Below are 27,136 nucleotides of genomic sequence, written 5' to 3' on the forward strand. Positions count from 1 at the left end.
TCTTCCTACAGCTGGCCACCAGGACAACATGACCAATCAGGGGGAGAAGGACCTTGGTCAGGGAGGTGACCAAGTACCTCATGATTACTCTGACAGAGCTCCAGCGTTCCTATGTGGAGATGGTGGAACCTTCCAGAAGGACAATCATCTCTGCAGCAATCCACCACTCAGGCCTAGAGTGACCAGATGGAAGCCACTTCTCAGTAAAGAGCACATGACAGCCCGCTTGGAGTTTGCCAATAGGCAGATCTACCTGGAATTATTATATGCAAAATAAGTTACAAGCTTCCTGGTGTTGTGTAATTGATGAACCAGATGACATAAACTAAAGCAACAAATCTCTAATAATTAGTACGCAGCAGACGTTATACAGTCATGGTAAACAAATGAAATAATTTATATAACATTGTGTCATTTCATATTGCATTAATTGTTTGCATTTTCTTGTAGGGACCACTGATCTTTTGTCAGTTTGTTTTAAAAGCAGATTTAAAAATAAAAGCCTTTTCTTTCACATTAAGCCCCAAACACATCCTAGGATCACACTTTTCACTGATCATCATTTTCTTATGTAAGTTCGCAGCTTTGCAGTTGCCACATCCACCATCCTAAACTTCAGCAGCAGCTCCCACGTTCAGTTTGACTGATTAGTGAAAATCCTGTGTACAAGCAAGATCGACTGCTGACTGCCGGCCTCTTCCAGCTTCCTCCACTGCAGCCCACAGTGTGGGATCACTAATCTGCAAAGCAAACCAAAAATCACAGCCTTGTTTCAGTTCAGGTATTCAACCTGCATAGTGTGACTCAGATGAAATAAATTCACCGGCAAAATTCCTTTAAAAAGTTGATTTGACTCGAAATCATTCGTAATTTCAACTGATGTGACCAAATGCTCCTCTCAGCAGCTTAAAGTGTATAAAATGTTTAGTTCCACGTACTGTGAAAACCTATTTAATAAGTATGATTTATTGTCTTGATAATGGCTTTTGTATGACAAGTTTTTAATGAGAATATTTCTCATAATTTGGACTTAAGATAATAATGACTTAATAATAACTTTGTATTATGAGGGAGTAAGCCTTTTGTGAAGTCAGAAGTCATAATAATGAGAAACGTTCACATTATTAAACATCTAGAAGTACTGACATAAGTTATAGTGAAGAAATATTTCCATTTATAAGACACAAAATCATAATTATGTGATACTAAGATGCAAATATAGGAAACTTTCTTCCAAGTATGACATACTGTGTGATTTTTTTTAAGTACCGGGTAATCATTCACACATTCAATTTTGTCTATAAATTATTAAAATCTACTCACATTTGTCAGTAATGCAGCCAAACTTCAATCCTTTAAGCATGTTGTAATTGGCTTGTTTAATTAAATGTGAAATCCAGGCTAGCAGTGCAAATGCTGTCCATTGATTAAAATTTGCAATTAAGGTGCTGTAAACACTGAGAAACCATCTGCTGTTGACCTTTAATATAACGAGACATTGGAAGGGATAAAGGATATGTCTACAGAAGCTAAGCTCAATATTGCTGCGATGTGCAGGTTTCTCACTTCGATAATCTGAAATCAAACCCTTTATAGACTTTTACATCTCATTCGAAAGAAAACTAAATCGTGCAGCTCTGTTCTGTTTGAGCCTCAGCAGAAAGAGATGCCTGAATAGACAGAAATGTAATATCAGCATCAATCAAAACCAGTGGCCAGAGCTCCTCCGGTGTGTTCATTTTCTACAGTGTTCTCCTCGTGTGTCTCAGTTTAAACCCAGACGCCGCAGCACACAAACGGAAATATCACGTGGAGCTAATCGTTTGTATTCATGGCGCCACTGATGAGCTGTGCTGTGCCGTACAGTTTGTGCTGCATCCACTGGAGATGAAAAGTGCTGCCGAACCAAAAACATGCAGCAATCAAGCTGATGATTTTGGGTGTTTCCACAGAGACTTTTGTCAGTGTTTTATTGCAGCCTTGATCACCTGTGATGCAGATTTAAAAGCTCAACAAAAAGGTTTGAGAGATATTCACCGAATTATTAATGGGGTCAAAACCAAATTCAAGTCAATACACTGCGAAAACTAAAAATCTTACCAAGTCTGTTTGTCTTATTTATAGTCAAAATGTCCCATCCCACTTGATTTAAGATAAATTCACTTAACAAGTGACATTTCAGTAAGATGGAGGGACTTGTTTTAAGACAATGCATCTTAAATATCTTAAGTCAAACTATCGTGAAATCATCTTGTTTTAACCCCGGTGTCGTCCTGTGGGTCAAATTGACCTGCTTTAAAGTTTGAAAATGTGGAGAAAAAAATATATTTCACAGTGACAACTTCTACATTTTCAAAATTTTGGGGGAAATTTTTGAACATTTTTTGATGGAAAAAAGAGATGTTAAAAGAATGTTTCTTTAAGAACATTTGGGAAAAAAATCAACCAAAATCCAACAAATTTCGCTGGATTTTGATTGATTTTTTTCTGAATGTTCTTAAAGAAAATATTAGAAGTTTTACTGATATATATATATATATATATATATATATATATATGGAATCACTTTAGATATTTTTAGGATTTTTATCTTGGAAGATCTTTATTTTTTAAATATTTACAATTTTCATTTTTATTTTTTTATTTTTAATTCCTGACAAATTTGGGTATTTTTTTAAATAAAGCTTTTAAGGGAAATTTTAAGGAATTTTATTCCTGAAGATTTTGCAAATTTTTTATACATTTGGGAAATTTTTGCAGAAATTTGGGATTTTTTTTCAGACAAAGCAACAATATTTTTGGTGCCTTAAATGAAGACAAAAGGAGGGCTATTACACCTAAGCTGGACAATCCTAGTAAAATAAAGCTTAAAATAATTTTTCCCAGCTAATTTTAAGATCACAGTATTCTAAGTGTCATTTCTTATTTCAAGAAATCTTACCAAGCCATTTTTCACTTGTTCTATTGGCAGATTTTTAAACTTATTTCAAGGTAAAAGTTCTTTGAAATAAGTTTTTTTTGTCTTGTTTTGAGAGGGGCATTTTTTCCAGTGAGCTAGTTACAGAGCGATCACACTCACACAGGTTTCTCTCTCCATCTAGTGACGTTCTCTTTACAATGCCCTGCTAATGAAATGCCCATTTTTTACAACACTTATACATAAAGTGGACTTAATTTAACCAAATTATATACTTAAATAGTAGTGTAAGTAAAGGCACTGCAATAGAACTAAATGACTCTATGCTCAGACACGATTCTGTGCTCGTCATAACATGAAGTTCACCATCTTTCACCGCCACACTCGACATCCTTGCTGCCAGAGCTCAGACCCTCCGGGACCTTGACTCTTGAATTCTTTGCTCTTCCTGTTCGGCACTTTAAAACTGAAGATGTTTCTTTTCCCTTTCTGCCTGGCCAGGTCATGTGTGGATGTAGTCTGGAGGAGAACTGACACTTAAAACACGTGAGGGAGATGTCAGAGAGCACAAACACCATTACTGAGGTGGACACTTCTCACTCACCGTTTGCCTCCGTGGAGCTCCCTAACAGCATCTGCAATCATGAGACACAAGAAGTATCTTGTAAATGCAGTGTTGGTGTCAGGTTCAGTTTGCTTTTGTGCATTTGGGTGCATTTATCAGGAACAGTATTAGTCCAACTGTTTGGTTCAGTGGATCAGTTTATTCGAGCTTTATTGTGAAAAGCAGCTGCTGTGTCTGCAGATAGAGCTGATGAAAATGGTGAAACTGGATCAAAAATGGTGTCAGACTAAAATGTGTAATAGCTATGTGAGTCATTTCCACCAAAATGGCTGCAAAATTGTGAGATGTCTACATTTTTGGGGGACTCATCATTCTATCATCCCTTACATCTGATACTGTTTGTAAAGTAAAGTGAAAAACGAATGATCCAAACATGCGACTTAAACTTGAGTCTCCTGAGTTCAACTCCTGTGGATAATGTGGATTTTGTTGCTGTTATGTGAAAGAAACTTGTTAGAAACATGACACTGACACAGGCAAAATATGGGCTAACCGAACACCCAAAGTGTCTTTTCTTATTTTTTAAAAAACACCTTCTGTGCTGTGAAGCAACATTTTGGTGTGAAAAATCCACTGTGTGAGCCAAATAATCGAAACAACGAGCTGAAAGATGGTAAAATGCTCCAAAAATCTGCAGAAAAGCGCCAAGAATTTCCTGCCGCTCATTAAGATTTGTCACATAACCGTCAGTCATTTGACCAACTGTTCATAAAGGATAAAAATTCTGACGGGAGACACTTTGAATGAAACCAGCTTTTCATGAAACTTTAAAACACTTGACATCATTTATGACAGAATTAAAAAATCCTATCCATGGGCCTGCCTGCCTCAGCCTTCAGATGATGATCTAAGGCTCTAAACTACACAGATTTTGCCGTGTAAAGTGCTGTTGTGAGCTTTTGACTGGGTGGCATCAGAACGCTCATTATACTTTAAGCAGCGTTCAGGAGATAGTCAGTCTCCTCCATCTATTTAGTCAATGTTAATTTCCCCTGCAGCCTGTGCTGACATTCTTTCCTTCTTCTCTCACTTCTTATCTCCTCTGAAGCATAGCGTACACATTCTTCAGATCACCAGTCTTACTACGCACACCCTCACGCAAACACGCCATGACTCAGCGTCTCCCTGTGTTTGTTGTCTACATTCATAAGTAAAAGCAAACCGGGGCTGTTAATGGCTGAAACTGATCTGAGGGGAAATAATTCTGGAATAATATGCTGGCCCTGGATCACCCTGATCCAGATACGAACTTTCCAAGACAAATAAATGCAGAATACCAATGATTTAAGTGGGACTATCAATATGAAGGCAACTAGATATGTGAAGAAGAGGTAGAAGAGGCAGCACGGGGTCACTTTAGGTGTTTTCTTTTGAGGCAATGGACAACAACATAAATAGAAAAAGTAATCAAAGTGTTCAGTGTGTTCCTGTTGCACACAAACGGAGCACAGCGAGTCCATGTGATGCTTATGTGCACATTTATAATATCTACATGGACCTACAATTCTACAATTCTACAGTTTCATTTAGCAGACGCTTTTGTCCAAAGCGACGTACAACACAGGCAAGAATTCAGACATAAGGAAAAACCTGTAGAAAGTGCAAAAAGTGTGATTGGTCAAAGGTGTTGCCATCAAGTTGCAGAAGAAGTGCCAACCACCACCCCCCCTTTTTTTTTTCAACTTTGTCAGTGCTAAATAAGTGCTGGGTTTTGGACCACCTGGCTTATTCTACCCCTAAGGTGGAGTCAGATTAAGTGCCTAGGTGTTTTCTGAACAATTGAGTCTTCAATTGTCTCTTAAAAGTAGAAAGGGACTCAGCAGAACGCACAGAGTTTGGTAGATTGTTCCACCATTTGGGAACAACAGAGGAGAAGAGTCTGGTTAGAGATTTCAAGCCGTGCTGGGCTGGAAGCACCAGGTGTCTCTCACATGCAGAGCGAAGTGGGCGTGAAGGGGAGTAGACCTGGATCAGGGAATCCAGGTAGGCTGGGGCCGTTCTTGTAAATATTTTGTAAACCAGGAGGAGAGTTTTGAATTTGATTCTGGCTGCAACTGGAAGCCAGTGAAGGGAGATGAACAGAGGAGTGACATGAGCTCTTTTGGGCTGGTTGAAGACCAGATGTGCTGCTGCATTCTGGATCATCTGTAGAGGTTTGACTGTACATGCAGGGAGACCTGCCAGAAGAGAGTTGCAGTAGTCAATGCGTGACATCACAAGAGCCTGAACCAGAAGTTGTGTGGCCTGTTGGGTCAGGAAGGGTCTGATCTTCCTGATGTTGTAGAGGGCATAACGACAAGATCGAGAAACTGAGGCCACGTGAACCTACAGAAAAAAGCACCATGTGGAAGTCTGTGAAGATCTGTTAACAGTCCACTCACGTAGAGGATCATCTCTGGAGAGAAGCAGGTCTGCAGCTACGACCCGGACACCAAACAGTGGACAGTATCTCCAAGACCACAGAAGGAGTGTCAAGTCAGGAACATGACCAAGAGGTCGCTCGCTGCTTTCTTCTACTTTCCCAGAGCTGTGCACAATAAATAAATCCCCTAGAGTCCCGCTGAGTTCTACTGTAATGTCCTGAGGAGTCTGAGGGAGAACATTTGGTGCAGGCAACCTGAGCTGTGATGTGATGGCAATTAAAATTCAAATTGAAGGGTCATCGTTTTGACACACTGGAGGCGCGCAGGACACAGATGCTGCTTGATGTTCCTACAGAAGAGGACTTTTACCGCTGTACATCTACTATTATGAAAGTAGATATGAGGCAAATTTAAACCTAAAGTTTTACTTCTCCAACAGTCAGACCCCTCATCTGACCCACAACGAAACAAATATTCATGATTCACTAAATTATTAGGAATATTTTCAACATGCATTTTGAAAAATTTCAAAAGTTAAATGCCCAACACTTAAAAAAAAAACTACATAATGTTCAGAGCTCGTTTACTGATAGACCGGCTTTTTAAGTCTGCCTTTCAGGATGCACAATGAGTCTTTTTTTTTTTTTTTGTTTGCAAGTCCGCTCAAAAATGACACCAACCAACCATGGTGTCATTGCTTAAGCTTCATGCAATTTTTTTTCTTCTTTGTGACTGTGACGCACAATGACAGTCTTATTTTTGTTTGATTTTTATGTTACTGTAATGAAAAGTTTATTAGGAAGAATAATATCTATTTTCTTTATTTTATCACTTTAACAGTGCTAGGTTTAAATGAATGTATATCCACTACATGATACAAATCCTGTATTATTTGATCGGTTTTAAAGTTTACACTGTTTTGCTCCTGAAATCAACCGGGAATCTATTCGTTCACTGTAACTGGGAAAATACAGATGTTTAAAGTACAGGTATCCCAATTCTACTAAAACATTCTGAACATCAATCACTGAAGATTTGATCCAAATTGAACATCTTAAAGATTAAATCCTATCAGATTCCTTCTAAGCAGCTAACCTCAGGGGACACAGTTCCAACATCAAACCTGAGGAGCTTAAAGCTTCTGACACTAGATGTCAGTAAAGTTTTTGATGTGTTGGGCTTGAGTGTGTGCTACAGAGAGAAAGAGCAACAGTGATTTATTGCAAAATCCAAAATGGTTTCTAAAGTGTTTGAGATGACATGCAGGTTACAGAGTTTGGTTCGAATGTCTAACCTCACTTACTATAAGTGATCTCTCCTTGTAGTGTCAATTCAGTTTCAGACTCTGAGAACACCGGCAACAAAGAGGGCACTTTCACGTATGTCAGCATGTCACACACAATATCTGGGCTCAGTAAACCACTCGCTTATCATTTGAACTCCCACATAAAGAAAAGAAACACTTCAAGCTTTTAAATTGCGCCACAGCTTGTTTGTTTTGTAACTGCAACACCTGAATCACCACATCAGCAGCTGCTCTACAGGCAAACACTGACAAAGCTGAAAGGGAAAGAGACCTTATGCTTCAGTAAATCAAATAAGGTCTGTTCAATGGGTTGCGGTCGGTGTTTTTCTAACGCGATTCATTCTTTTCACTGAGATAAAAGTGTTTGAGAGCAGTGATTTTATCACAATAGACTAAAAAATTAGCGAAGAACATAGCTAACTACAAGAAAAGACAGAGTGTGGAGTGCATTTGAGGGAAAACATGAGAGAAGAAGCGTAAGTGACTGAGTGTGTGAGAAAGAGACAGAAACAAAGAGCGCAGTGGAGTGTGACGGTGCACAGATAAATGTGTTTGTACGAGTGCAGCACATATCGACTCCATATCTATTTTCACGCAGCCTGAGATGGATCCTTTGAAACGCTGCTCGTATAACAGACCATTGCCAGCCATGAATTGCAGAAACATTTTTCAAGGGTGTATTTATCTTCAAGGTCAGGCCAGCTGCCGGAGTCCGTTGTGCTTGTGTGAGTGCATGTGTGTACGAGAATCTGTGGATTGTGAATGTGTATACGTGTGAAAAGAGGAGTGAGTGTGTGTGTGTGTGTGTGTTTGTTTCTACCACAGTGTACCATAACTGTGTTTGTGCATACTTTATTGCATGCTAGCCTTGGAATATAACAGTGAAACAGAAGTACACTGTAAAAAAAAGTCAACTGGTGAAATGTAATAAGCCATTAAGTTGACAGGTAGCAACACCAGCGCGCACACACACACACGCACACACACAGAGAGAGAAACAGAAGAAGCAACACTGACAGAAAGCCTCAACGAATACACCGCTTGTGTTTGCCATGTTGACAGCTGGTTACCGTGGCGACATCGTGAGGGAAGTAGAGAGAAGAAGAGGTGAGGCTGAGTCTTTATGTTGGTGTTGTAATGTCGCCCAGTTAAAACAAGAGGTACAAACTGAAAACTTGGGACCAAAATTTGAAAAGCATCACTTCCGCCACACACAGAGGAGGCTGGCATTACCTACGATGTGGAAAAAGGCTGCTTTAAAACTTGTGTTTTTAAGGTGTGAAAGCTGATTCAGCGTCCAGCCCCAACCAGCAGTTTGTCAGAAATACCAAACCCAGAGCTGCTACTTTTTATTCCCATGAAAACAAAACTTAAAGGACGTCTGCAGAGACAGTTCTTGTAGTGAGAACATGCTTGAAGGCCCTGAAAAATGGCCTACACGTCTATAATTATCCATATTGTGACACATTACCCTGAAACATCATGCAAATATTGGATATATGTAGTCGGTTACACAAAACCATCCGTCTGCTTCACTGGGACTCTTAAGGCTTAATTATTCCTTAGCTGAGGGACTTACCTAAGGGTCCTGAGCAGAGTCTTGAAGGAAAATGTTAAGGTTTGCAGAGGCAAAATTCTACAGTTTCCTTGGAGACTCCCTCATGTTATACCTGTTGTAGCCTCACAAAGTTGTCCTGAAGTGGATGCAAGGATTATACTTCTGGAATATTAGGAAGCACGTCCTGAAAAAATCTGACACACAAATGACAGCAAACAGAGAACAACAAATGTGGAAAGTAACTGCATTTGTTGTAAACTCGACTGTGCTGTTGTTAAGTTACAGTCAGAGGTACCTTTAGTTAGACCCTCCAGAAAAACGCGATTATGCGATCGCATGAATTCCCGCATTAATCACCAAATTGCCGTTGATTATGCGGGGGTCAATGATTTCCCAAAAGGCCGCATAATCCCCGCAAAACAGCGCATAACTCCCGCAAGAATCTCACATTTCCATGAAAAAAAAGAGAAATATGCGGGTCCTGCTTAATTTCACAATTCCCGCATAAAATGAGAAAACTATAACCGATATAAATGAGTTGTGAGTGAGTTTTTATGTGACGCCCGGCCTGACGTCATCAGTTCACGCATTCACACACACACTAGACGCACGAGCTGATGCGGAGCGCGGCGCTCAGAGACGAAAAACAAGAATGGCGACTGCTCAAAGATCACATTTACCTACGAATATTTCAGCCAGAGAGCGGGCAAAACAGTACCCAGATTTACTGCATGAAAGTGGGGGGAAACTTTTTTGCACCCTGTGCAACATCGTTCTGGAGCACCGAAGAAAATCAACTGTTGCATCACTTCTCCATGACGAAGCACAGCAAAAGGTTTGCTGAACACAAAGGACTCAAACAACAACTTAGTGGGAGCCTAGTAACAGGATGTAGGAGAAGAATCACCTTTTTTTCCCAGTTCTTACATATTTCACATCTTTTTGCATATTTCACAACTATTCGCATACTTTGCAACTTTCCGCAATTTCCCCGCATAAAATGGCATAAAAACCGTGCATATTTATTCACATAATCAAGGATTTTAGCCCGCGTTTCTCTGGACGGTCTATTGAGTTAATTTTTTCCTTACTTTTGATGCTAAGGTATTTAATGGAAATGTTGAACAACATTTAGGAGCTTAATCATACAATCAGGTCAAGGAGAAAGCCTTAAACACTTGTGAACATTTAAAAGAAACATAAAGGAGAAAACTCCACAGTAGAGAAAACCTTGAGGTGTTTTGTGGAAACAGTCCCAGAGAAGTATTTTAAGCACAAAATATAACCTGTGATGCAAGCTGAAACCCAGATGCCTCACAAACTATTAAACCAAACACATCTCACTGAAATTTAAATTCTTTAACCCAGAAAAGAAATTATTTCTTACTGTGAAGATCAAACAACTGCCAGCTGAGTCCTCTTCTGTGTCTGGTTTATCTGTGAATTGTATACAGAATATTACATCAACATAAACATACGTATACGCACACTGGTAGATGATGACATCTGGAAACATCTAAAAATGTTGTATTTCCTCAGCTAACATCAACAACAGAGAAGCCAGACATCCTTACAGCATCCAAGTGCAATGAAAAAGCAGAGCTCTGTGTTCCTTTATGTTTCATCATATTGTGGGCTTTGATTGATTATTCAACAGGCCAGCAGGCACGAGTTCACAGTCCTTGATGGTCACGGGATCCAGAGGTTCTGTTTGAACTGAAAGAAACAAAACAACAAAGGCATGAAAAATGTAGATTCTCACCTATTCAGGTCATGGGAATCGTTGCTGCAGTTGGAGGCCACTGGACTTCTCTTTTTAATTATTGATCACACTTCACCTTCAGAAGGCTTTTTCAGTCCAAGTGCCTTTTACTGAAGCTCTTAGATCATGAATGATTACATAATTACTACAGACAGGTGCAAAATGACCAAAAAAGCAAAGACACAGGGGTTTCCCCCCAAACAGTATAGGTATCGGCTGTTCACTATAACAATTTGAACATTCATTTCTTTTCTTGCTTTCCTCCAGGACGCTGTTTTTAGACTAAGTGTCTTTACTGTAGCCTGGTTTGTTAGATGCTAGTCTTTACGAACCAGCAGAGAGACACACCACGAGTCAGGTCGTTATTTCCTTTCTTTAAGGGCAGTGGGCATGACATTTGTAAAGCTGAAACTTTGGCCTGTACTTTATTGACTACGTTTATATGCAGTCAATAACCCTTTCATAACCGGAATATTAGCAATAACCTGGTTGCGTATGGCCATGTAAACACCCGCAAAAACCCGAACAAGACCTCTGGGTTACTCCTTTTCTAACCCAAATATCTCGTAATATAAACGCGCATCGGAATATCCCCATAGAAAGAAACATTAATTTGCGTTCTGCGCATGTTTAATCCGATGGAATCTTGGGTCTTTTGAGTACGGCAACTACTTGTATGCCGCGTCTGGTGCGCGACCCACCGGAAATACACAAGGAGAGGTAAACAGACATGGCGAAACCCACACGCGGCAGCACAGCGCCACACTTTTGGAGCGAGAGGGAATGGGAATATCCCAATTAATTACGCTGATCATGTAAACAGGAGTAACTCTGTCTGTTTAGGCATGTAAACAGGTTATTCCAAATGGTTCAGAAACCGGAATATTGACCTCAACCCAAATATTAATGGCATATAAACGTAGTCAGTGTCTCTGTCAGGATGCGCTTTAAAGTTGCTGCAGCTACAGCAGCTAACCATACTTCTTTTGCACTCCAGTCACTCACTTCCCACAGCGCTGGAGCCTATGTCACACACTGGTTACTCACAAAGTCACATTCCTTCATGTTAAACGCTCAGTTGGTGACAGAAATGTCACTCCATCTGAGGTTTCAGCTCCTCTCATCAGTTAACCACAGACACAGTGCATGCTGTCACGTGGATAAATGAATGTTCAACACAAGCTATCTTGGCCGAATCAGAGATCTTAAGCTGATAGAAGTCTCCCTCTCCACAGGCATATTGTCTTATAATCCATCTCTGATTGTAAGCTGCTGCATTATAACATTCACCTACAGTATGGAGTCTAATCCGCTATAGATCTGATGGAGTGCCGTACAGACACCAGCACTGCATGAACCACTTCAGAGACAAAGCTTGGGACACGCTGTTCCTAAACATATCCATAAACATTCAACATCACAAATCTAGAATTTAGCAGAAAGTGCAGAAAATTTGGTGTCTCATTACTTAACAGGTTGACTGCGTAACAGGCCAAACTCCCAACAACTTGGTGCATTCCTTAAAAAACTCACCATCTCCCACACACTCCCACACACACCAGCCGTAATATTCAGACTAAATATACCACAATAACCAGAGCCAAACGTGGTGCACATTTGGAAAAGTGTGGGGCTTCCTTCTCCCACTCCACTGTGCGTTTTGGCCTGAACTGAACTCACGAGGTTGTGAGTATTGCTGCAGTCAAGTCACTTGACCAAATGAGTGCAGAATAAGATTAGCAAATCTTACTGCTCAGATATGAGTCAAATTTCGAGTAAAGCGCTCGAGACCCTCAATTGTGAGCCTATTAAAAAATCAATCTGAGCTTCTGTCTGGTTTGTGCTGCACTAAAATCAGTTTCATTTAAGTTACATTGTTTAATTTGTTGTGCACGTTGAGGGCAGGAGACATAAACAGTAAAACTGCATTGTTATCACCCTGTAAGATGATATGGAATCACCTGTTTACCTACTCCATGCAGACACAGAGCAACAACAGCATTAATGTGGTGAATGTTTCCGTCCGGCTGGAGGATCAACTGTCTGACATCAGAATTTGTAATTGTTGATCTGGTCCACAGCTCTGAAATGTGGTACTTTCACAATAAAGGTTAAAAATAGTGGCGTGCCAGTTTATCTTTGAGATCTGGTCTTTTCCACGGGCCTGTGTGCACAGATTCTTTCACTTCACACATGAAAACAGCATCAAACATATGGGGATGTCAATACAAGACTTTTAATCAGGAAATTGGGGTTTAAGCCTGTTGTGTTTTGTGGCGTTTTCAGTCACTGTTTTATGACATTTTTTGCTTCTTAAAATTTTGACACCAAGCTCCCTCATTATATTTAGAAAGACAGTTGAGCTTTGAGTGAAAGTTCATCCACACCAACTAAAAATCCATAAAACACGTAGATATCCTAATTTTACAACCTTTTTTGGGAGAAAAATACACTGTACTGTTGCTCAGTATTGCTATTCCATTTTTTAACTTATTTTATTTAGTATCTACACCCTAAAAAATGATGTGCTGGCTCAACATAAAAAAATTGATGTAACTATTTGCATCAATTTTTTTAAGTTGTTTCAACTTAGTCATTAATGTAAATGCCACAAGACTACTCTAGTTAGGCACTCTATTTCTTTAGTACAAACAACATAATTTGCTTTACACCCTAAAACTTTAATTAGGTTGAGCCAACTTAATTTTAATTGTGCAAAAACTACTCCAGCTAGTTATTCTAACTTATTTCTTTACTTTCATTCTATTCAAAAAAGTCAAAGTCATGCAAATTGCTACCTTAATTTTTTTAGTACTACTAACTTATTTTTCTATGTTGGAATAAATAACACATTACAATTCCAGTTATATAATCAATATGTTTATTGAAAAATAACACATAACACATATTTCTGTGTGTAATACACTCATTTTGAAAATGTCATACAACCCAAATAAAAAACAAAACAAAATAAATTATAACAAAGTTACTTGCATTTTTGTGCCAAACTTGCAATATGTTTATTGAAAAATGACACATAAAAAAGTGTAAAAAAAAAAAAAGTAAACTCAAAAAGACTTTTGCTTCTGCTTCTCCATAGGTGAAGCGAGCTGAACACTGTTTTCTGTGTGTACTACACTCATTTTGAAAATGTCATATAACCCAAATAAAAAAAAAACAAAATAAATTATAACAAAGTCACTTGCATTTTTGTGCCAAACTTGCAAAAAGTGCACTATTTTAAGCTACATGCATTTTAAGCTCAATGAACTTAGCTTTACTCCTTCTGTAGGGTATGTAACACAAGGTACTGTAAACAACATTCAACTTTGCAGTTAACTCTTTGATGGATAACTTCACCCTTCACATTTATTTTAGAACAGCAGTTTACTTTTCAGTGACATTACCTTTGGGCTTGCTTTGAGATCATCCAGCTCGAGGAATATCTTTTGAAACACTTCAAAGGTATTTTTCAGTTCTTTTGGGTAGCTGAGATTAAGAGCGTATATCAGCCCCATGAGCAAGGCACAGGCCCTGGGTACATCCAGGTCCGCCAGGACTTCTGTTCCCTCAAGAATTATTGTTGCGGTGGCTGGATTAGACACCATGGCACCTCTGGTTACCACAATCTTCATTACATCATTTGTAATGTCCTCGTCACCATCCTGGTAGGTCAGAACCAAGAAAAATGTTTTAAGTAATCATACTTAAACATGAGACTAACAAAGTAGGGCAGCAATTTAGGATTATTTTCATGATCAATTAATCCAGTGGTTCTCCACCCTGTTCCTCAGGACCCCATGTCCTGCATGTTTTAGATGCTTCCCTGCTCCAACACACCTGATTCAAATGATCAGCTCGTTATCAAGCCTCTGCAGAAGCCTGATAATGAGCTGATCATTTGAATCAGGTGTGTTGGAGCAGGGAAGCATCTAAAACATGCAGGACATGGGGTCCTGAGGAACAGGGTTGAGAACCACTGCTCTAAATGAACAGCAGCTGCATCAAATACTGCAGTCCAGGAGAAAAAAGTGACTCAATTAATCAAATTCTGAACTCAAACTGACAAAGATAAAGCTCTGAACATTTCCAAAATGTATTATTATCATTAAAAAAATACATCTATGGGTCACCTTAAACTTGTACCAAAAATAATAAAAACATTAACTCTGATGGACCTCTCTTTGGCCCATAAAATGTCAGAAAATGTTGAAAAATGTCAATGTTTCTCAGAGTTAAAGATGACATCATCGAATGTCTTGTTTTGTCCACAAACCAAAGATATTCAGTACCGTCATAGAGAATCAAGAAAAACTGAAAATATTTATATTTATGAAGCTGAAATCGGAGAATTTTGACCTTTTTCTAAATGACTACTTAAACCAATTGATTTATCAAAACAACTGACAAGTAATATAGTTATCATTTGATAATTGATTAGTTGATTAACTGTTGCAGTTATAACACAAAGTTCAGTAGTGTCTGATTTACCTGTTCTCTGAAGAGATCCTCCTCCTTTTCCCTAAGGTACACCACCAAGCCACGGATAGCAGCCTCTCTCCTTGTCTCCACAGACTCATCCTATGAATTAAAAAAAAAATGTACAATTGCTCTTTCAGGAGGATTGATTTTTGATAATTACACCCAAAAAGAAAATGACAGAAGGATGAGGTTTATGAAGCCTGAACTGAACCAATTCCAGTGATAATCAAAATAAATACATCATTTCAAAGAGGGGCAATATCTTGAAAAATCAAAGTGGGAAAAAAAACACTGCCTTGTCTCTGTTTTGTTATTCCATATTCATAGTTTCAATATATATTATACTAAGCCCTAAAAAATAATCCGACACATTATTCTCTTAATCTAATGCTGTAAACAGCTACCATGTACAACATCAAAGAGACAATGAACAATCTTTGTGAAATTGCATTTTTAGCAACCTGTAAAATTTAGGTCCATCATTCACTCAAGTTACACCAAACAGCAAAGGACTATGGATAGCCTGAGAAGTAAAAGTTTTGATTAAATAAATATTACTTTTTGAAAAAAAAAAGAAGAAATGAAGTACATTTTATTCATTCACACCTCTAGCAGCATGTTACGGATGCGCTGAATCTTCGTTTTTGCAGTCCCCCCCCTTGAGAACAGCAAGGACATCAATTTCGGAGAGTAATGGTCCAGCTTTGCCATAAATGTGGTTTCCAGGGCAACAGTGGTGATCCTTCTGAATTCTTGGTTTATCTGTAAAGAAAAAGACATAAATAGACACAACATGTTAATGTTTTCAACACTTCAAAAGAATGCTTACTGCAAATTATCTTATGGAAAAATATTGACCTGAGCTGTGTCAAAAAGAGCAGGCCATCTTTCTTTCATGTCATTGACTGCTGGTGCTTGGTTGACAACTTCCTGCCTTCGACTGGAGAATGTCTTCGCCATTTTTTCGCTGATGATCTGGCTGTTGTCCCTCTTCTTTACTTCATTGAGGAGCTCTACTCTTTCACATTCCAAACTTTCTTCTGTTTCTCCGTGCGGGTGAGGGGGTAAATAGTTCACTTCTGACTTTTTTGGCTTTTTAACATTCTTCGCAGGTGCTTTCTCATGTGATCGCTTCTTTCTGAGAGAGTTCACATCAAGTTCAGGGCATCCAAGCCCTCTCAACTTGGTTCTATAGTTTGCCATTTTATATTTTAATCTCTGTTGCCATCCATAGCATCCGTTATATGATCCCGGTTCTCTAAGGCAAGGATGCTTCTGGATTAGTGCCTCAGCAACCTTTGAAATCTGTGCGCTTGTTGGGTAAGCAACATACTGAAAGACACTTTCTGCCAGCCTCTCAAGAATGTCTGGAAGAATTGAGGTAAAGTTGAGTGGAATTCCATTCTTGTTGAATGCTTCATTTCCTGAGGCAAGCATAAGCTCTGTGTCATAGGCAAAGTGAGGTACAGGAAATTCAGTCGGCCACCGCTGTGAACGCTGAACCCCTTCTTCAGGTGATGATAGAATCAGTGTGTCCTGGGACTCGGACGAGCAACTGCTTTGGGAAGGACAGACGGCAGTCACTGCAGCTCTAGTAGAGGTTGCTGAGCTATGAATGGAGGTTTCTGATAGACTATCAAAGGAACTGTCCACTTCAGTTAATTTCAGGGTAAATGCAGGAGGTTCAGCAATGTTAACCACTTTTATTGTGTCCTTGTCCTTGATGTCACTTGTTGAGGTAAGACTGAAATATTCTTCTCCAAAATCAGCATCTCTATAATGCAAATTAAAGTTCCCTTGAAGCCCAAATGTCTCTCTTACAATGGACTCTAGTTCACCCACAGTCCCAGGGAGGCCATCAGGTAAGTCAAGTTTGCGGATATCATGGTCATGAAGAATTATTCGAAGTTTGGCTTGCTGAGACATTGGATCATCTGTAAGAGAAACCACATAATTTTTCTTCATAGAAATATATCATTTCTAACAGGATGGTAGATTTTAGATTATGCATTTTATTTCAGAATTGCCTGGTGGGTAAAGTCAAACAAGTGAAAGGTATTAATGATGACTACACATCAACATTAATGTAACGCTTCTGGGTAACAATACGCTTCCCTGCAACATTGTATGCTGCCATTGGGAAGATGTCTGACAACTCACTTGGCTCAATCACCTTAACACTTCTTGTGCTCTCGAGTTCATAGCTTCTGAGATGTTCAATATACCATGCATTTAAACATTTCACGATGAAGCAAACCTTCCCATTTACAACAGCTATCTGAATCAACTCCACAAAATCTGGAAGACAACCTGTTGCACCATGTGCCAAGATCATTCCAGTGGAGTAACTGGTGCCTCTGCAACACACTGTGGTTGCCATCTGGACGAACGACTCACTGGGAAATTTTACTTGCAGTGCTTTTTTTATGTCTTCCCTCAGCACAGATAAATCCACCACTGACAGTTTTGTTGCCTGGACAGGCTGTGGAACAACTGCACCACCATGTAAATGGTGGGCAACCATTAACTGATGCTTCACTGCAAGAGACAACAGGATGTTTCGGAAACTGTGGGTATGCCTGACCACACGCTTGAAAAAGCTGTGTTTAGCTTCAAAGCGCATAGTCCAAAGAGATACAAGAGGACCAAAAGCCTTTGTTAGCTGTGGGTAGTGCTCTAGAAAATGATGCTTAGGAATAAGCCTTTCCTCTGGAAAAGTATCCAGGAATCTGTGTCGATGCTCAGAAATCTTGCTTTCAAGGAAACAAATAGTCAAGTCTGTGTGCACAGGAGAAAGGACAAGCTCAACTATGTCCTTAAGGTCCAGAAGGACCAGCCACGTTGGTTCACTCTCTGGTATTCTTTCTCCAACTATCAGGGGAAGGAGGCGAAGTAAAGCCCAATTTTCATGAGCATTTCCACCCACAGTTTTTCTTGCAGCAAAAGTCAATGGAACTGCTTGTGGTGCATCAGATTTATCTGCCCATCTGTATGGGAACTCTTTGATCAGTTTATTTAGTTCATCAAGTGTGAAATATTTCTTTTTGATCAAGGCATTGAGGCACAGTGCTAACTCGAAAGGAACAATACCTTCAAAGAGGTCGTGGAGCAAATCAGGTGGGTAGCCAGATAACACGTCAAAATGTTTGAGTCTTTCAGTCAGCGGGCACTGTCTCTTTACCCCATAACAATGACCATGTCCCTCTGCTGTCTGAACATGAGTCTTGTGCTCTTGTACTGTCCTAGGATTAAATGCTCCAGTTTTAACTTCACTTACTTGAAACTGGGATCTTTCTCCAAGACAGAACCTGCACACATGTGTACTTGAGAAGCTCTCCACAAATCCTCCAATAGAGTGGGCACCAAGGTTATCTGCAACAACACAATAAACAGTACCTTTGACCTGAATGCCTAATGAAGGAATGTAAAGTCCTTCTTCTTCAAGACTGGCAAGATCTTTTAGCAATGGCTCAAACACAGCACTATAGCCAAACTTTTTGATATCATCAGCCTTGCAGAGAATGGCAAGGTATATTGATGTTAGTGATGATCTGAGCAATGTTGGCACATTTGCTAAAACCCAATACACAGCAGTAATTTTGTGCTTTTTTCTTGAAGTGCCGAGCGGGTTACACACTTCAAAGTCATCCACATACAGAATGAGAGAAAGAGCTGGATTATTTTCTGATAGCAATGTGTTGTTTTTGAAATGTGTGCCATCCTGAAATGATCTGTACTGACTTACAGAACTGCTGTCAGCTTCACAGCTGTGTGTGAGAAAATCCTGGATTTCTTTTTTCTTCAAAACCTCATGCAAGGACTTTAAAATAGGAACATATTGGAAACTTCTATGCTCCCTGGCACTGAGCATGTACTCTATTGGTTCCACCATAGAAAAATGGTCCTTGAAATATTCTCTTCGTTTGTAAGAGGTGGAAAGAGGGCCATTATGCCCAAGGGCTAACGTAACTGGGTTGCACTGACATAAGTCTGTTACCATCTCTGAGACGATTGAATCGTCAACCTCACAGTTATGCTTTTTTAAACATGACTGCAAAATGTTTTTTAAAATAGGACCTGAAGCTGATGAGGAAATAAAGTGTAGTTCTTCAACTAACTCATCAATACACCGTTGTGGCACATTGAATATGCTTTCCAACTTAAGCAACAGGTGTGCAACATGTTTTTCTATCAAATTAGGCAATTCTCTCATTTCATTATCTTCATGATCTTCACTCGCTGTCCCTTCAGAGTCATTCTCATCCATGGTACTGTCCCCTGCATTTAGAGGATTGACATACCTTTGCACAAGCTCAGGTTTGAAGTCATCAAGAGTGTGAGGAGTGTGTTTCCGGCTCCTATGAGAAGCAAATGTTCCATAAATGTTTGTTTTGAAAGGACAATTTTCAAAAACACAAGTCACAGTCTCCTGTTTCTTTAAATGGCGGCCAATGTGTTCAAAGTACTCTCTTTCTGTGGAAATAGTGTTTAAAGAGCAACATGGACACTTGAATGACAGTACTGTGCACAGTCTTACTGACTCCTGGGTCGAGTGACTTCTTGACACATGGGTTCGCAGGCTGCCCCATGTTTTAAATGAGCAATCACAGTCTGAATAAACACAAGGGAGAAATTCTCCCCCGTGGCCATGTCTTAGTCTATAATGCCTCAAGAGACCTGTCTTTGTTGGTGTTTCAAATTTGCAAATTTTACAGCTCCACTTCATTTTAAAAACTAACAAAGGTTCTGCTCAAATTACTTGGACTTAGGTGACAGAGGTGGCTGTAGTACTTAAAACCTATGCCACGTGAGCATTACTGTAAACTTTTACTGTTTTTAACTGTGAAAAAATGCTTTCAAAGTGCTGTAAGAACTGGGCAAACAATGAAATATTTTAAGGTTTTTAACTATAGTCTTATCAAAAACTGATGTGATCTTTATGAAATCAAAAGTCAAAAATATGTGTAGGTTTTATTAGTAGTCTTAACTTATCTTAACAAACGCTGAATGAAAAAGACCTTTTTACTCATTGCTATCTAAAAATGATTTTCAAATCAAAGATATTTTCCCAAAGTGACTGTGCTGTTTGTAATTAACACCCAAAATGGCAAAAAATATTTTACATGCCAATGCACCCTTAATGACCATGTCATTAAAAAAGCTTTGCACACGATGACGTTCGCTTCCACTCCCGCATTCTTTGACTGCACTTTGACACAGACTGTTCATGGATCAAGTAACGAACCTAAAACTCACATGAAAATAATTCGAGCTCTGTAACATCAAAAGACGTTGACTTTAAACAACACGGTAAACTACATTCATTTAGACGTCATGTAAAACGGCCCAGCGATGCAGCTTCTGCCGCGGTTAAATTTTCATCACATCAACTCACATCAACGTGTCTTCTGTCTTTGCAGGGCTAAAACAACTGCTACTGAAATTCTATGCAAATTAACAACAATTAACGCGACCCTGCTGCTGTAAAACAAGCAAAATTGTACTTACCAAGCCTTAAAGTTTCACAATTTTACGAACAACGTTTCTTTCTGCTCCTCTGCGTGTCGAGTCTGGTGTGGTCGAAAAACAAAACATGCCCAGGCATGTCATCCCTTGTCCTCAGCTTTTTAAGGAAGACTACAAAATTTTTAAGCTGTGCTAACTGATTACACTTCTATGTTAAACTAAGGCAGAAATGTCTGTTCAAAATCAATATATTATTTAGTTAAGACAGTTTCTTGTATTTTCATTTAGAGCAACTTATTAAAATAAGTTATCAACTAATTATAATGTGTTTATGTAGCAAACTTAATTTCTTATGCAGAAAAAGCTGTTAATTTTAAGCTCTACCTACTAACCCCATGAATCATTTCTTAGAGTGTAGATTATACATACAATCTACAACACTCCATGACAACAAAGCTCCTCAACATTTTTGGTTAGCAGTCCTTCAGAGGGGTATAAATAACTTAAGAGATAACACCATGGGTGAAGATGCTATTCCATTTCAGTGACACTAAAATGGATGAAGTCCACAACGGACCATCCCTTTAACAACCACCAACTCCTGAAACACATTTTTTTGTTCTTTAGTTGCTAAATGTTCTGCAAAGTTCCCCAGTAAGTTGTTTACTCTGTCTGTCTGTCTGAGGATTGTTGCTGGGTAGAGTTTGCTGGATTCATCAGTCTACTGAAAACAGCAGCATGATGCTTCTGGACAAACAGTTAATGAGAGCGATGAGAGTGAAGCAAAACAGACGCCGTAAAGTTCCACTGAGCTGAGAGCAACTGCAGAGCAGCTAATAAGAATCTGTGAGCTAGTGAATCTTTTTTATTTGTATGCAGTCATCTGAAGAAATATTAACATAGAAATGCTCATTTAACAGCACAGTTTTTTGTCTCTTGTTGTAGACCAAAACTGAATAACGTCACTCTAAAACACCAACGATCTGTCAATGACTGTGTTGCAAAATGTATTTTGACAGTCCTGTCGACATGTTAGTTTATAGTGTTAACAAACCAGATGGAGTCACGCTCCTTCTTGAGTGATCGGGGCGTTTAGGTCACCATGGTACAAGCACGCATCCCATAATCTACCGCCGCATAGATCCTCCTATCAATACAGACGCTGGGTTCCCCCATGTTTATTTTTAGGGCTAATATCTGCTAAACTTTGGGTGGGCAGACAAGGGATACCCCAGTGATATCACACACACACACACACACACACACACACACACACACACACACACACACACACACACACACACACACACACACACACACACACACACACACACACACACACACACACAGCTGTGGCTGCAGTTACTCCTGCCATGACTTAATGCACCACCTGTTGCTGAATAGCACGTTGGTCATTAAAAACACATTTAATTCATCACACTATCTTCCCGTCTGTCACTGTCTATCTCACTTTCTCTCTATTTTCAGTTTGGACCGTGAAGCACACAGAACATCTTTTAACTACTAATGCACCTTTAAAATACTAAAATCATTATTGCGTTGCCTGTTTTTAATTTTCTTTTCGGTATGTAGGGTTATTTGGTCATTTCATTTTCCGTTTTGTTATGTGTGGCATGAATGAACAAAACTATTGTGTAATACAATTTTTGAAAAGAAAGAAACTATCTGTATATTCTCAGTATTTTAGAGTAGAATGTATAAATAATTGTCCCTCTGTAATGTCTCCAAACTCTTAGCCCTGTCCTGTTTATTGCAGCATTTCATTTACATCCATATGCATCTCAGCATCTCTCTGTCTGCCCCTCTTGACACTTCCCCCCTCGACAACAAACCCTTTCAGCATGCTGTCCTCACCGCCTCGCCCCTCCCATTCTCATTTTTCTACAATGCTGCAAACTGCTGATGAGGGGTAATTCAATAGAGACGAGAAGGCTAAGACAGTCTCGGGACACTGCGAGAACAGAGGGTCAGTGCAGGACATGGACGGACAGAGACGGTAGTGTTGAGCAACACAATTCTAAATCTACATGACAGCTATGCTGCTTGGAATGTAGGCTACATCTTATCTTCTCTCTCTGTGTTGCTCATTACATTACAGTGCATCCAAGTAGTTAATGAGGTAAAAATGTAGGTTTGACTTTAGCCAGACAATCACATCTTAATGTTTCAAATACTTAAATGAAGCTACATTTTCTTTATAAGCGACGTCTTGCGGCGGTGAGAATAATAACTGCCCTCTCTAAGGAGCACAGGTGCACATGTCATAGCATCTATTATGGTGCCTGGGTGGGTAGTTGGCAACATTTATACACTTGACACCATGTTACATACGCTCCTGCTAACAGTCAACACTAAAGCTGAAGTTGCATCAGAAAACTTTGCAATTTGAGTCTCAATAGAGAAGCTGTGCAACGACTTCCTGCTGACAAATATTTGATGTTAAACCCTGAGGAGAGTGTTGTTAGCATGTGTTACTCATCCAGTTCTTTTGGTGAAAAGCTTCCTACGGCCTCCAACTCCTCTCTAACCCTCTGCTTTTCTTTCATACATGCACCTAGAAATGATTGGCCTTGGCCAGACGGGAGGGAGATGGTGTATCGCTCAAGATAAGTGGATGAAGGAGAGAAAAAGAAGATGGAGACAGAGTTACAAAAAAACATAGATAGAGATTTATAAGTGAATAGGAAGAGGGCACAAGAGGATGTGGACACAGAGAAGAAAACTGAAAGGGGAGGAGACATAAACCAGAGATTAGGAAGAGGAGAAGTGGTTGTTTGGAGTAAAAGAAAAAAAGAATATAAAACTTCTGTAGCATGACTTTGCCTGTGGGTTCTGAGAAATTCAAAAAGTGAGTCAAATCTATTTTAGAATTTATATAACTCTTCCAGCAAAGTGCTTCACATACGCCAATAAAAGACGGGAATACTTGAAGAAACGGGAGGTGAAACTAAAAAGAATCCATGATTAAGAATAAAAACAAGCTAAACAAGTATTTATTTTACAGAACTGATGCATTAATTAGCAGCTAAGTTAAAAAGATATTTAAAAAAAGACATAGCCAAGTCTGCCTGTTTGATTTCTGACAGTATATATCAAAAAATAATAATAAAAGTCATCTTTATTTAAAAGACCACTTTTTCTAGCCTTGTGTTGCAAACTGCTCACACACAAAACATGACAAGATAATTAATACAGTACATGCTACTTTCTTGTCCGTTTAGAGGTTGCGTTGCGTTCATGCGCAGTAGATCGATGTCTTCACTTTCAAAGCAGACAAACTACTGTCTGTCTGATATAGTTGCCATGCAGATTTTCCACCATTTTATAACCTTCACTGACTCATTCAAAAAGTCCTGAATGTAGTTTGCAGAATGAGTGTTCAAAGCTGTGTGGACTTTTAGTCAGACTGGAAATTAAAGGAGCAGATCATTACATCCAGCTAATGAAATGCTACATAAAATCACATGCACATAAAACTAATGAATAAAACTAAATCATAGCAAAATGATACAACATTTTATATCAGCGACGTGGATTAAAATGAGACATGAAAGCGGATCAGTCAATCAAGTAAAATCAAGAGACGATCTGCGATACTAGTGTGTTCCAGGAAGAGATTCGTAAAGAGGTCACTGACTCCACTGACCTGATTTCCTCAAGCAGCTCCTTCCATAGCTTCAGGGCTCCGGCTGCTCTGTCACCTTTAGTTTGCAGCAGAACCTCTGGAACAGATAGAAACCTCTGCAGAGGATCTCAGGCTTCGTATGTGACTAAAAGGTCAGATTTATAGCACAGAGAGGCCATGACGGGTTTAAAAAGTCAACGGTAAGCTCTCAAAATCAGCTACGGGAAGCAGTGCAAGTTTAGCAGCATAGATGGGAAAAGCTGCTAAAGTTATTAATTATTAACAATCATAATCTACAACATTAATACATAATCACACACTGAGAGAGCCTCTGTGTATTTGGGCTTGTGCAGGAATGGGTGGATTTAAAAGCTTTGTTAAACAGGCTGAGTCTAGGCCAAGTAAGATTTGGAAGCCATTAAAAAGACGACAAATTCGTTCTTAAAGCGACAAATGTAATTAAAGCTGGAACCGGTGTGAAATGGTCTTTCTTATTTTTCTGTTGAGGTTAAAACTCCTAACAGCAGACCTCTGAATCATTTTCAACCTGTTAATTAATTGAGGAACTAAGCAAGACCTGTTAATTGAGCTGATTTGTTCCAAAATTGTGTCTTTTCTGCAACATTTCAAAGATTAGAAAAGGTAGTTTTGATGACCTATAATAAGTCAAAGGCTGTGCTGGTTACTCCATTTGTAAGGCAGAGATCTCCTGCAATGTACTCCTCTCTTCTCCTTGTTCAACTTTAGGACATTTATGGTTTATTTACACTTATTTATGATTGGTGAAGTTAAGCTTTTGGTGCGTGGGTCTTTAAACAGGAACGAGTTACTTTCCAAGGATAAAGTTAAAGGTTCTTTAATTTCATTAATGTTGTTTATTTTTAAGAGTTTGTTTCAGGAGGACATTTCCACCTCTAATGCACAAGGCTATTAAATGTTAGTATTTATATATTTACATTTTATTTTTATTGCTACTCATGTTTACGTCAGTGTTGCCCTTTTACTTTTTGAATACAAGTAGCAGTAGACGTGACATAAGCTTCCCATTGCAAAAATCACAGAATAAATCACAGCAGATGAGAGCAAAAAGGACAGATTTGTGCTGAAATGAAAGAAGAAGAGAGTGTCACTGAGCAAGAGAGGAGATAAGGTCCAACAGCAGTCAGATAATGTGCTATTATTAATAGGCCTGTGTGTGATTTGTTAGTGCTGCAGAGAAAGCGATCATCACACTTCAGGGCCAACCTCGTTTGCGTCATGTCATGACAAACACCCCACCCTTCTCAAAATAGAGAGAATCCTGAGAGGTGGGGATGTGGTTGGTGCGTGGGGGTATATGGGGTAAGTGTGTACGAGGTTTGGAGGCAGCTATAAAAGTCTTATTGTGTCCTCCTCCTCCTCAACCTGCTCATCTTACCTGCACCTCCAGCCCTGCTCGCTGCTCCAGTCTCCCTCCATCACTCCGCTCTCCACTCATCCACCCCTTCATTCAGGTAAGACAGAAAAGACACATGAAACGCTGCAGCGGACAACAGCTGTTAGAGGCAGAACTCAGAAGTGCAGGAATGAGCTCAAACAGCGAACAGAAGACTGAACCACAGTGACTGCTGGGATGATCTGTGACAAGCAGATATGCTGCAACTGAATGAAATACCTTGGCAAGCTGTATAAATAATAAAGCTAGAGTGACACAGGCTGATAAAATATTTTGTAGCTGTCGGGTGTGTAACAGGAGTGCTTTTGTTTTAAGCTCTGGGTGAATTCTCTGCTGCACACTCAGCTGACTCAGAAAATCCATCACCAGCATAAATGATTTAAGATGCTCAAGGCTTCAAAAAAAAAAAAAATACAACTTGACGATTGAAAATGGTTCAGTCATTACAACACAGAGGCATTAATGAGTAATATAAAAACTGTGACTGTTTCTATGTACTTGGAATGCTTTTTTCATGTAAACACAGCATCAAATTCAATGCTACAACTTCCAAAGTCATCAATAATTAGAATTAAACTTCCCTCCAATGACACCTCAAAGCAGTTTCTTACATTTTTCAAACACTGGGCTGCTTTACGGCTATTTTGGTGTTATTTTTCTAAGATCAGTTTGAAATAAAGTTCCCTTGCAGTCCATAGCTCCATGCCACGATGTGCTCTCTCTCTTTTATTGTTTTCTACTCTGCAGTATCAAATTAAAGGTAATGCTAGGGGCAGGTGTTGGTCTAACGGGTGTTTTGTTGGCTCATGTGTCACCAAGAGCAGGTGTCTATGTACAGAAAAATGGAACGGTAGCCATAACTTTAAGTACAGTAGTTAACACATGCTGCAAATGGTTTTAATCGTTGCTATTTTGACAGCTGTTCTTGAAAAAGGACCCACTCTGAGCATCTTTGTAAAAATATATGAATAACACGCTTGTAGCTGTGCCCCTGACTCAGACACTGCTGCAACTTTGGTCTTTAACTTGAAGAGATTTTCATGGGCTTTAGGGTATCACGCTGACCTACTCTTCAAACTATTAACTTCTTTCTCCCTCAGAGAGAAAAGTCAGTTGGGAATGTTGAACTGAAGCTACTTTGCTGAACAAACTTAGGCTTAATGTGCAACTACTAGTTACTCTAACAGGCCAGAATTGGCTCTCAGGTCTCCAGTGAGTCTTCTCATTTGATGAACAGATGCAGTACGGTGCAAAAATATAACCTCGCATATCCATCACAGAGGTCATATTCTTCACTGCAGAATGAATAGCAGCCTTTTTGTTTTATAGTTTATCATGAGATGAGAGAAAACAGTACAAACTCAGAGATACGAAGGATTTGGCTTCTGCAAATGAGAATTTATACGTTGATGTTTCGATAACAGGGACGGATCCTCCAACCACACCTATCATCTTCAAACTTCAGTTAAAACTGCCGCAAAAAAATGACTGAGATGCATGCTATGCCGTGTTGTAAATTCTTCCCTGTGTTCTTACATTTAACAACGCTAACTTATATCAGGATCCAGAACAACCT

The 27,136-nt window shown here is 39.3% G+C and overlaps 2 protein-coding genes and 1 long non-coding RNA gene across 3 annotated transcripts in view; 1 reads left to right on the forward strand and 2 right to left on the reverse strand.

Moving 5' to 3' along the window:
- pvalb7 (parvalbumin 7) overlaps window positions 1–27,136 on the forward strand; it is a 61,965-nt gene that overhangs the window by 31,266 nt on the left and 3,563 nt on the right. The window lies entirely within an intron of this gene.
- On the reverse strand, window positions 13,219–16,517 carry LOC127533345 (sterile alpha motif domain-containing protein 3-like). Its single transcript, XM_051946110.1, has 4 exons — window positions 15,872–16,517; window positions 15,620–15,775; window positions 15,023–15,112; window positions 13,219–14,196 (listed from the first exon to the last, which is right to left on the reverse strand). The coding sequence occupies exons 1-4, from the start codon at window positions 16,448–16,450 to the stop codon at window positions 13,906–13,908; spliced, it is 1,116 nt and encodes a 371-aa protein (XP_051802070.1). The 5' UTR covers window positions 16,451–16,517; the 3' UTR covers window positions 13,219–13,905.
- On the reverse strand, window positions 16,595–20,690 carry LOC110952286 (uncharacterized). The gene is made up of 4 exons (XR_007941094.1): window positions 20,522–20,690; window positions 19,315–19,371; window positions 18,291–18,385; window positions 16,595–16,947 (listed from the first exon to the last, which is right to left on the reverse strand). It is a non-coding gene; the product is annotated as an uncharacterized LOC110952286 (long non-coding RNA).

Source organism: Acanthochromis polyacanthus, chromosome 3 (assembly GCF_021347895.1).
Source record: "Acanthochromis polyacanthus isolate Apoly-LR-REF ecotype Palm Island chromosome 3, KAUST_Apoly_ChrSc, whole genome shotgun sequence".
NCBI classification, from domain to species: Eukaryota; Metazoa; Chordata; class Actinopteri; family Pomacentridae; genus Acanthochromis; species Acanthochromis polyacanthus.

What these genes read in the sequence shown, in the direction of transcription:
- LOC127533345 (XM_051946110.1), bottom strand. Translation starts at nt 16,450, where the DNA reads ATGCTTGCCTCAGGAAATGAAGCATTCAACAAGAATGGAATTCCACTC. An exon ending in CTCTTTTTGACACAGCTCAG is followed by an intron (nt 15,776 to 15,871) that starts GTCAATATTTTT and finishes TTTTCTTTACAG; the next exon opens with ATAAACCAAGAATTCAGAAG. An exon ending in TCCGTAACATGCTGCTAGAG is followed by an intron (nt 15,113 to 15,619) that starts GTGTGAATGAAT and finishes TTTAATTCATAG; the next exon opens with GATGAGTCTGTGGAGACAAG.